This window comes from Parasteatoda tepidariorum, chromosome 1, assembly GCF_043381705.1.
Source record: "Parasteatoda tepidariorum isolate YZ-2023 chromosome 1, CAS_Ptep_4.0, whole genome shotgun sequence".
Taxonomy (NCBI): domain Eukaryota; kingdom Metazoa; phylum Arthropoda; class Arachnida; order Araneae; family Theridiidae; genus Parasteatoda; species Parasteatoda tepidariorum.
This window is the reverse complement of record NC_092204.1, coordinates 68,492,967-68,505,306: the sequence shown is the minus strand read 5'-3', so window position 1 is coordinate 68,505,306 and position 12,340 is coordinate 68,492,967. Positions and strand designations below refer to the sequence as shown.

Here is a 12,340-nt window from a genome sequence, read left to right as displayed (position 1 = left end):
CAACTAAATACAGTAAATCCGTTGTCTCAACAGACATTTGCCATTGCCATCGTTTTCCCTGCGAAAGTTATGAAGCATATTTGTAGTCGCAGCAAATGTGATTGTTTTACGTCGGTCGAGTTGGTATTGACAAGTTAACACTAGGTTTCGAACCTGGATTATTTCATTGAGAGGCCCACGCTCTGTCCCTTGAATCACTACGACAAAAGTATTTTATTATGAAGAAATTGTGATAGTGAGAATTTCGTTTCAATGTTGTGTCAGTAAAGTCGAATCACAGATTTATTTGTAATATCTTTAAAACTATAAAGTAATTGTTAAAGAAAAAAGTGCAAGTAAAGAAAATAATCGCAATATGATTGAAGAAGGAGTAAAGTTATATTACGGAATGCAAAACTGCATTGTAAAAACTAGAACTTTAGCTGTCAGTTTTAATCCATTTGTGATTAAGGTGGAAGACTGAGAAAAACTTTGTGGACAAAACGGCTTTAAACCGTTAAATGTACGGGAAAATTCCGGAAATACAGCGTACTTTAAAAATAAAGCCAGTTTGATTATACTTTTCTATTTACTCGTGACGAGAAAAATTAAATTTTAGCTTTGAAAAATCTTTTAATCTTCTTTAAAATAAGGTTATGCTTTTGCTTAGAAATGATAACTTTCATGATTCAAAATAAGAAAAAAAAAAAACTTTTTTTTCACCTACTCAACATTTATGAATAGAGAAGCTAATTCATTCTTCCTTCATGTCGCTTGATTTAGTACAATTGTTCATAAACAGCTGAAGCAATAAATCAATAAAACACGTGCTTGTCATCCAATTCATTTTCCTGGTATAACACGATACACAATACTAGATGAATAATTTCCATGGAAAATAGTGTTTTTACTCTCGAGCACCAGAATCTTGAAAATTTCACAACTTTTGAACACAACAAAATGAAAATAATTATTAGTCTTTCAATTAAGTTGGCATTTTATAAGGTATGTAGATAAAAGAAAAAAAATCCGGCATCAAATTACGTAATATACTGATAGTTAGGTGTTTCGGTTTCAAAACAGATTTTCTTCCTCTGATCTAACTTCAAAGAATTAGAGAAATTATATTTGAAAATGAAAATTTTTTTTATGGCTAAGACAGATCAGAATGAATAGAACTACAAAAGTGAAAATGTTTTTATATTTCAAATCAGCACACATAAGATTTAATTAAATTTCAACGCATATAAAAAGAATTTATTTCTATTGTATTTTCTATGTTTCTAAGAAAATAGTTTTTACATAGTTTTATACTTCAAGTTTGCACCTGTTGCACTTCAAGTTTGTATACATCAAGTTTAATTAAGATACATAGTTTTTTTTTTCTATAGAATAATCCAATCAGAAATAAGTCTTATGTAAAACTCCGAGGCAAATTATCAGTTTTGATTGAATGTAGTCTTTAAAAGAACAATAATCGGACTCGTCGTAGCAAATCATATCCTCGAATACTGACGTAAATACAGATGCAACAATTACCTAATCGAAAGTTAATATAGATTTACCGTAATAAGTAACTAGATGTTGAGCGTAATATGTAAGTATTAAACTTAATAAGACTCTTACGATATTAAACATACAACTAAATACAGTATTTAAAGAACTGTTCTGCGGAGAAATTGAAAAAACAACAAAGTGCTTCACAATAGATTCCGAGAAAAGTAGCTTGACAACTTTTTTTTTTCTATTGCTAATGTTATGAACGCTAGAATAGAATCTCGGAAAATTGATAAAACAAATTTTATTTTTGAAGAAAAAATGTTTTTTCAATTCATAATTTATCATACAGGGATGCCAAATATATAAAAATTTTAGTGTTGAATTTTTTGACGCTTGCGTAGAATTTTCTTTTGCCCGACAATGATCTAGTTAAGAGGGAAAAACAAATTAATCGTAGAGAGAATGGAACATATATAAACGGATTGTTAGTGAAATAAGTTATATAGTGCTAAATATTTATTATGATGTGATAAATGCTGCAATAGTAACGTCAATAATATATTTAACGCAATATATAGTCTAATGCTACACAGCAGGTTAGAGCAATTACATTACTATATTTAAATAACGATAAGTAATCAGTATTTCTTCGAAAGTGTCTATTTTCATTATAAACCTTCCTTTCAAAGAAACTAAGAACAAAATCTTATTTTTCAGTTGAAATCTTGATAAAATTTAAATTTAAAACTACAAACTACTTCGAAGAAACATATTTGAGAGTAATTTTCACGTAAGTCTATTGTGTTTAGGTTAAAAGTTTGTTAGTAAGTAATTGACGCGATTTTATTATCTTGTTTTCGGTGCAATAGTAATGTATTCAAAGGCAGAAATGCATAATTTGTTAAAAGTTAAAAAGTAATAATGCTTGCGAATATTTTATTGAAAATATAAATTTAGTAAAACCAGTAGCAAGAAAAATAATTTTATCATGATCATTTCTTAGATAAGGCGATAAAAAAAGGTAATAAAATTAATTTATAGATTTTTGACTTTTTTCTATACGAGTATAATAAAAGGATGAAAAACCATGCATTAGTTTTATGGAAAATCATCAATAGATAAAGAAAAAACATCGTTCCACTTTATTTTCTTGAAAATTTTTTTGATTGATTGATGGAAAATCATTCTTTCACAATATTTCCCCCCTTAAAAAGTCAATCTTGTTTCACAATAACACAAGTTTAAGAAGGGTAATTTATATTTAAACTCTATGGAATACATGAAAATGTAGATTTTTAGTTATTGACATTTAATAACAATATTTATAAAGATTTTTTTTTTTTACATATCTGTTGTAATAATTGTCTTTCCCAAGTGTAGGAACAACTATTTGATTCAATTATTTCTTATCGAGATAAATTCATAAATTCATTATTATTCTAGTCACTGTCTGACAGAAATACTGTTCGAACAAAAGAATATCAAAGATTTTGCTTCATAAAATTAAATATTGTTCACAGGTGCAGTAAACTCAACACTATAAAAAAAAAGAAGACAAATTCGCCTCGTTTTGATCTTGACTATAACACTCCAAAAACTCTGTTCTATATTGGATTTCAATGTTGGTATCTTATAAGCAGGACAAACTGACCGCAATATAAGAAAAGTGAAATACGTTTCAGTTCGAGTTGATGGAAAGTTATAGTTCTCCGTTCTGGTTATAATATAAGCAAGATTAAGAATTACAATAATATGGTACAACAAACCACAATATTAATGTTGCGGCAAATTTTAAGAATATCGTGGTTAACCTCCACAACTCCTAACAGTAATGTACGGAGAACTAGTGAAGATTCTAAAAACTTGCATTAATAACTCTAGCAAAATTTTCTCATCTATCTTTCAAACTTATAACAATCAAATTATACACTGAACAAAAAAAGTATGATGAAAACTACCAAAATATGGTAAAATTTACCAGTTTTCCGGCTCTATGGGAACACCAAAAAGTTCTGTGATTTTTACCGAAATGCTTTGGTAAAAATTTTTGCACAAATTAACAATAATATATGGTTTTATATTATGTGATGAAATTTGGAAAATGTGGTAAAATTTGAAATTTTTATCACGGTACCTTAGAGCATGGTATAAAAAGTATTTAGTCAATAAAATTTACTTGTCTATTTTATATCTGGTAATAAGGACTATAATTTTGAACAGTAGAATTTCCTGTAACCTTTACCATATGAAAGGAAAATTAACAAACGAATGGTTGAAATACCGTATATTTTGGTTTTAATTACCAAAATTATGGTTTTCTTTTTTTGACCAAAAATGTCATTACCATACAATATTAATACAGTAATTTTCCTTGAAATTTTTTTTATGCAAAAATTGGGACCCGATATAAATCAGCAGAATTTTTAACATCACTAAAAAAATTAAATGTCGATGAAAAGATGAAAAATAAACCCACAATTAAATAATTAAATAATCATTGTGTTTATTTACTTCAAAATTGGTCAGTTTGAAAGATTAACTTTTTTTCCCTGCTAAGATTGAACTCTTCGCCAAATTCGAGCAGATTTGATTTCAAACAAGTTCCCCTTTTTAATTACTATGTCAAAACATGATTACATAATAATGTTAACGAGAATTATATTCATAAAAGCTAATATCGTTCATTGACCAAAAAAAAAAAAATTAATTGATTTGCTTATTGCTAATTTTAAAATGCGCTTAAGAAAAATTCGTTATGAAACGATGAGGAAAAAGAAAAAAATAGAAATAATTTACTCATTATGTAGCAGTTACTATGTTAAGCTATAAATTTCATTATTTTCTCAACTTTGAATAATTTTATAAGAAAAAAATCTTTTCCCGTAATGATAACTAATATCTATAAAATTTCAACTTTCTAACTTTTAACACTATTTAAAATAAAACAAATGTGTATAAATATTTTGGTAGTTTTATGTATTTAATTTAGATAATGAACATGATTTTAAAATTTATTTTCTGATTGCTGAATTTATCAGCACACAAAGCCGTTTTAACCCATGCATACAATTGAACTTGTAATGTTACTCTTTAATTTAACAATAGTATGGAAATTAAATGCATGCGTAACAAAAATATGGAAACTAAGAAAATTCTAAAACTGTCATCATTACTATGACTTTCTGAGCGAACTGTATAGTTTGCACCATTCAAAAATTGAATTACTATTTTTTATAAAAAAAAATCAATGGTACATTAATTAAAATAAATTATTTTCCTATAAAAATTAAAATTGGTGGCGGTTATAAAATTAAATAAATACACACAAACGACATTGAAATGAAGTCAACAAATAACAAAATTAATTTTAATTTATCGGAAATAAAAAAATAATAAAAACCTACCGAAATTTCTCCGGTTCCGAAGTAAGAGTGAGTTGACTATGTCCAACGCTAGTTGACATTCCGTTATTTGTGACCGTAACTTCTTTTTATTTATTCCGGCTAGTTACTTTATCTCTTTTTAGTTCGGCGGACGCTTTCACTGCTTCCTTCTTGCTAGGCGACCGCCGAGATTGTGATTGTCAGAGGCAAGCCGCCATGAAGCTTATTCAACCTGTTTCCCTCCCCACTGCCCTTTCCTGCCCCCACTTCAAAGACTAAAAGGGTCAACCCCCTTTGAGTGAACTTTCTCCGTTTTTTAAAATTTTATTTTCAGTTTAAATCATATGACGAACTCTTGAAACATCAAGCCATTAAAAAAAAGGAAAATGGCGTAAGAGTGAATAATTCTTTTGCAAACGATTTTTTTTTTTACTTAGAAACTAAAGAGGAAATAAAACAAGTTGACCAAATCGTCTGAAATTTTCTGATACAGCTATCGCGTGAGAATGATTATTTCCAAAAAAATGAAATGCAAAAACACGAATTTCGTGTTCTAAAAAAGCATTTATGATGAACCGTCTTCTATTTTCTTAGTACGTGTTACTATCGTAGTAAAAGGAATGTTTGTTTTTTTTCCCTAAAAATGAATCCCATTGTTTTTACGACGTAGAAGTCATCATATAGTACCCTGGTCTAGAATACAATGGAAGTTCATAGTAATTTGATGCTCGTAATGCGGCTTGATATCATAAAGTATAGAATTTTGCATTTATTTTTATTTATGTATTTATTTTCTTATTTTAAGTCAAAAGGAAGTGATATCACTAATTTACCATGAAATTCGTAGACAACTAAAATAGTTTCTGAAAAAAAAATGTTGGAATTGCTTCTGGAAAAATTTATTGTAAAAATTACGGCTTAGAAGTGTACATCGAACGCAATTTATTTTAAATTTACTTTAACATTATAAATAATTCAAAATATGCATCTAGATCAATTATGATTAATACAAAATTTAGTGCTATAAAGAGGATAGAAAATACAAAAAATTGCTTTTAGTCAAGCACAATCAATTTTACCTCACAAACTCATAGGCAATTGCAAAAGTTCTTTATTTGGAAGAAATTTGGGAAAAACTACCCATATTTTCGTGAATGATTCTTCTCACTGAGTAGTAAAAGAATACAAAATATTTAATTCTAAATTGACAAAACTATCTTTGAAAGAAACACGGTTAAAAGCAGCAGGATTTTCAAAAGAAAGAATAAATATAGGAATAAAGAAAATGAAATAAAAATATGACCACCGAAGCCAACATCTTCAGGGGGTACCGGCCTCGGAAGCCATGAAACAAAACCTTTTCTATTGAGAGAGAGGCAAAATTAAATGCCAAAAGTAACTCTCTCAGTACCCCGAAGGTTCTGTATAACGTAACAAATTAATATAACGCTTAACTGGGGCTGCTCAGTTAAGACTTGAATTGCGCCCTGTTAAAAGAAATAAAAACCTAGTATTCTTCAATAATTTTCTTAATTTAAAAATTAGCCTTACAAAAGTTAAAAGGAAACTCATTATTACTCAAATTATTCAAAAAATTATTCACAGCCTCCTGAAAACTTTCAACGTCATTGCAAATATTTTTAATCCTAACCAGTTATGAAAAAACTAAATTTTTAAAAATTTTATTACACAGATTAGTATTACAGTTGCAGAAAAAAAATAACTTCAAATTTAAAAGCTTTCCGTTTATCAAAAACACCAATTTTGATTATTTTATCAACAATATCAATTTTAAAATCTAAATATTCAACATTTAAGCAATTCTCATTAGTTTTCTTCAAAAACAAATTTTAGGATAAATACTATAAATAAAATTAAAGTTATCACAATTTAACAAAATCAAATCATTAATATATCTAAAAGCTTTAAATTCATTATACTCAAGAAATTTATCTTCAAAAAAAATGCAAGAAAATATTAGCAAAAGCACCAGAAAAGGAATTACCTTGTGGAGTTCTAATAATTTGTCCATAAAAATCTAAACCATTAAAAAGAACTTTCTCAAAAAGATTAAACCTACATAAATCCAACCGATAAGACTTATCAATTTTCTAATTAAATAAATACTTATCAAAAATTTTGCGACAAATTTCAATAATCTGTTCAATGTAGTTAACTTTTGAATACTTATTTTTTTCAATGCAGAGTAAACAACTTGATTACTCTTATAATTTTCAAAGACAATTTTGATTGCAATCAGACAATCAATATTAAAGGTCTCTTTTCCGACTCCGTCCAATTTTAAAGATCCGAAATTGTGTGTAGGGGAGAAAGAAAAACATGGTTTTTAAATTGTCCACTGTGTTTCAAATTACCGAGTTCACGCAGTACTTGAAAAAACAAAATAAATCTTTTTAGCTTTCTAAGTTTAATAACTTCGTCTGTAATCAACTTAATTAGGATTTCAGTTATAATGAACAATTCAATTTTGGATTTCAGTTTTATATGAACAGCTTTTTTATATTCATTCAATTTTACCGAATTTTATATTTATATAAATTATCTATGTGTGTACCAATAAATCTAATCTGCTTTTCAAAATATGGAGAATTTGAACACGTTTAGATTGATAAATCTCAACATTTAAGTCATTATGCACGAGGCGTTCGACGGTTGAACATTTTTGACACAAAATTTCGAAATGGTTGAGATGATCAAAACTACGTTATAAAGTGTGTGCTTATTTGAGAAATAAATTTTCATAACATAAATACAAGTTATTCTATACTTTAGTTCAATTATTTTTTATTCGGAGTATATTGCGTATATTTATATTTAAAATCAACACAAATCTAAAAATAACGGACGCAACTAAAGTAAATACATTAGGAAATATATTCCAATTGGAAAAATGTTTGTTTTGGATAACTAAGGTAATAATAATAAAAAATCTCATTTGAAGCATATATTCACAAATGCAATGAAACTAACTCGAGTGAGTGATTATTTTCACTCTTTACTCACGTTTTCTTTGAAAGATGGATCGAACATTGACGCATGAGAAATCATCGTAAAAATGGTGCAAAAAAAAAATAAACTTGAAAAGAAAATTTAATGCCAAAGTGTTTCTAGAATAAGTAAATAAACCCTAATATGCTTTTTATGAAACATTGTAATTTAAATAAAATTCAGAATAAAAATATTCAAATCAATGGAAGCAAAAGCCAATTTTTACGCTTAGTTGATATGAAACATGCATACCATGAAATGTAAATTTCTGAACGAAGTTAAGTAAATAGCTATATAATTATTCCCTCAAAAATTTATATTTTGTCATATCTTAAAATTTTTTGACTTATTTTAGTACATTATAATTTAGTTAAAAAGTAAGCTAAATTGCACGAATAAAATTTACGGTAAAAAAATAATACGAAAAAACATTACCTGAATTTTGGACGAAGAAACTTACCATAAAAACATTAATAAGAGAGGAAAAAATATTGTTATGGATGTTTTGTTTAGCATTTTGAGTTGGATATGTATGAGTAGGAGTGTGACTAGCTTGTATTCTCTATGAAATGACGCTGCTGAAGTTATAAGTTCGACACGATCACGATATCAAAATTTTTGATATGATTACTTCATACAGACATGGATCATTAAGTTTATATGTTGAATATAAAAAACGAAGCAAAATCCTCGTCAATTTGAAACATATAAACTATTTCATTCAGAAAGGTGTCACAAAGAAAAGAGAAGATATATCCTGGGTGAACGTGGGAATTGAACCCGTTACCCCAAGCTTTTCAGCTTTTGATGGAATAACGGATACCTTCCTTTTATAAATTTCATACATAATCTGTAAGCAAGCTTGTGGGCTCATTTAAAAGAGCAGCTGATAAACCATTGTTAAATTAAATTATTTTTGAACTTGACAGTTAAACTGAGTCACTTAAGTGGCTAATTAATCACTTAGAACCACCTTTTTAGTTTGCGTAATCAAACTGTCGGGCTGTTCGGAAAGTTTGTGCCAATACATGCAATAGTTTTACTGAAACAACACACGCAGACAAGGCAGATATTGTGCCGGAATAAAAAAAAAATTCACAGGTTCGACTTCGCAAGGCATTGAAAAACCTTAGCACTTACAAAGGACGGCACACAGATATTTAATAGAACGTAGAATGAAATTGTCCCATTTTCTAATGTATCTAGTATACAATAATAGCATTAAATATTTAAATCATTTCAATGTATTTCTCAGTGAAAGATTCCACCAATGTATTCCCCGGAGCTTTTTTTTTCAGGTAAAGGTAGGTTTAATAACTCCCAGGTACTGTAGTTATTTCAATTTTTGCTTCAGATTTAGGGCCGAGGTAGTCCAGTGGTTAGAGAATCGGTCTTCCGTACGGATGGACCGGGGTTCAATCCTTGAATCTGCTAAAATCCACCTATTACAAGCGATATTCGTATTCTCAAAATCTGTGGAATCAAAAGTTCTATGGTCGATCGAGTACCATACAGGGCTAAAGAGCCCTGTTCTCTTTAGCCCTGGTACCATAGACCATTGCTATCATCTGAGCAGTGCCATGGGTACAGGGATCTGGAGAAAATTTCCTTCGTCTTCAGATCCATGTCTATATTGAGGAAGTGGGATCACAAATGATCCCCTCGAAATTGTGATGGCATGTCTCCGGATTGTCCTATAGGATGTTTCCAAGCAGTCGCTACTAGCTCATTGTGCAGCTCTAGTGTGAAGTACATAAAGTATCTATCTATCTACTTTCAGAGTTAGCTTATAATGATGTTATATGTTCTTATCTTGGGTTGGTAATATCGTTTAAGTTTAACGCTTTAAAAAACTAATTTTATTATATTGTAAAAAAATCTTAAATCGAATCTTAAATATTTTAGTGGTTAGGCTTAACACATTTAGTAAAACGACGCTTTAAAAAACAACTAAATAAACTCTTTTTTTTCAGTGACGTCTGCTTAATCCTGTTAAATAATCGATGATGGTTTTATGCAATGCATTTCGAAAGTGAAAGTTTCAGTTTGCATAATATAAATAACTTACTTCACGCACTGTTTCTTTTAACTACTCTGAAAAACTTGACCGATATTGAAACATACTCAGTTCGGTAACAAGATTCGGAAGTGTCAGAGGATAAAAGTCGATTAAAAGTAAATTAGGTTATGCGTTTTTTAATCATTATATCATTTTTGCATGTTGCAATAAAATTTATAAACATTTCTCAATTTTTATTTAAAAATATTTATTCCGTCATATCAGTTTCCAAACTCCTGAAGCTTGTTTGCTACTGGCTTTGTTTAAGCAAAAACAACAACAGAAATAGTTAAATTAAGACGTTTTAACTTAATTTCTTTTTAATTAAATTTCCACGGATTCTAAATAATGAATAAGTCAAAAAAGACAAAATATAGAAGCATAATATCTCTGTTAAAGAAGAAAGGCTATTTTATTTATAATCTTAAAGATAATCAAAACAAATTCTTTTTATTATTTTCCATTTATTATAAATCAAATAATTATAAATCATTAATTATCTTTATATCATTAACCTGTACTATCTACCATAATAATACATTTGTGTAGGGATAAAGATAAATGCTCGAAACTAATCTGTTTTAATGGGTGCATCACTGAAAGCTGTTCGCTACATCTATGCTAATGTATTTGTTTACCATTTTTTTATTGGCTTTGATAAATAATTTAAAAATAAATTTTCAAAATAAGCACTAGCATAAGATTTTAAATAACTAGGGAACTTCACCAACTGATCGTTATCACTAATCAACCCCTGAAACAGGCACAGCTCCGTCAGATAGTTTCTCGAATTGAGCTCGTTCACTCACTATATTTTTTTCGAAATATTGCTTAATATTTCAATTTTTATACTTTAATATCTTTTATTGATTGTTTTAATTGCTTTTTTTTCCAATACCCACCAATGCCATTCGTCATTCGAGTGTCATAAGGGTAGTTGTGTTAAATACTCTTTCAGGAGGAACTATATTAGGTGGGCGAACGTAATCCGCAAAGTGAGAAGGGTAGATAGAACAGAGAAGAATGAAAGAATATCCATGCCTCTGACTGTGATTCGAACCCGGGGGATTTCTAAAATGGGGTCAGCTGTATATAAAGCACAGAGAAATTATTAAAAAAAGAAAAGAAGTATAATAATAGATATAATCTCGTCATCAGCTCACACGATATATCCGCAGAAATGGTGCTTTCTAGTATTGCATTAATAAAGCCAAAACAAAATATATGAATACAATATTATAAGAAGCACTAAAAAAATTAGTGACCGATTCGTAAGCATAATTTTATCAAGTGCATCATAAATATTCTATAAAAAATTTCAAACTGAATCACAAATAAGAACAAATGAAGATCGAAAGGAGAAAAATGCATGTACTTACAAATAACTTGCAAACCTGACTTCGAAATATTTTCGTATTTAATTTGCCAGATTACAAAATATGAAATTGAAGCGTAAATGGAGGGTAGTGCTATATATTTTTAAGGTGCATTCATACTGAAGTTAAGAACCGCATTTCATTTGTCCGTTACATTGGGTTGGCCCGAAAACTGGGCTCTAGCAAGGTAATAATATATTATATTGGATAGTTCAAAGCCTGTAATTAATAAAAGGTTGAATTTGTTGGATAACCGTTGTTTTTAATCAAATTTTTTTTCAAAAGTATGTCGATTTGGATTTTGGATGAATAAATATTGCTTCGACTTCTTTGAAATCAATTTGTTTGATTAAATAAATAGAATTCGATTAGTTTTATATTAACTTTAAAATCATTCTTTTTCTCGTATATGTCACAATTGCAAATTTTTTTTTCTTCCTATACTTGAATCCAAGCAATTAAAACTAATATTATCGTCATGATTACAAAACAATATTAATCCCTTGGAGTAAAAACAAAATTATATAATTTCGAAAGTTGAAAATAATTAAATCACTCTTAAAGTCAAAAACATACTTGATATTTGGTATTATATTATTTTCATAATAGTGCAGAAATAAGTTAATCAGAAGTGGTGAAAAATTAGATCTTTTCGGTATTCCATCTATTTGAATTTAAAAAAATGTTTTCCATTACAAAGAAAATTCTTGAAAAAGCACTAATTAAGCAGAATTTTCGCTTGATCAAATTAGCAATTTAGGTTATTTTTATAATCATAGTAATAACTCAAAAGAACTTCTCTTAGTTTAGAAAATTAAATGCTATTAAAGAAATTCCGGAAACCAAATATCGCAATAGATTTAATTTCGTTGAGTTTAAATTCTAAAATAGGTTGATAATTGGTAACAATCTATGAAAAACTTTTTTTTAATTATATTTTCAGTAATTTCGTTTAAATATTTAGAGAAAGTGTCAGGTTTAGTTAACTAATTATTAAACCTACAAGTGATTGCTCTAAACTTAATTATTTAGGA

The 12,340-nt window shown here is 28.3% G+C and overlaps 1 protein-coding gene across 4 annotated transcripts in view; it reads right to left on the bottom strand.

Annotated features, from left to right (window-relative positions):
* Nucleotides 1–12,340, bottom strand: part of LOC107438986 (neprilysin-2) — an 84,830-nt gene that overhangs the window by 60,369 nt on the left and 12,121 nt on the right. The window contains exon 1 of one of the 4 annotated variants that reach the window (XM_043045147.2): nucleotides 4,884–5,059. The exons of the other annotated variants lie outside the window; for them this stretch is intronic. Coding sequence (XP_042901081.1) covers nucleotides 4,884–4,942 — 59 coding nt within the window. The 5' untranslated portion in view covers nucleotides 4,943–5,059. Of the gene's footprint in view, nucleotides 1–4,883; nucleotides 5,060–12,340 lie in introns of those variants that run through there. 4 annotated transcript variants of the gene reach the window in all.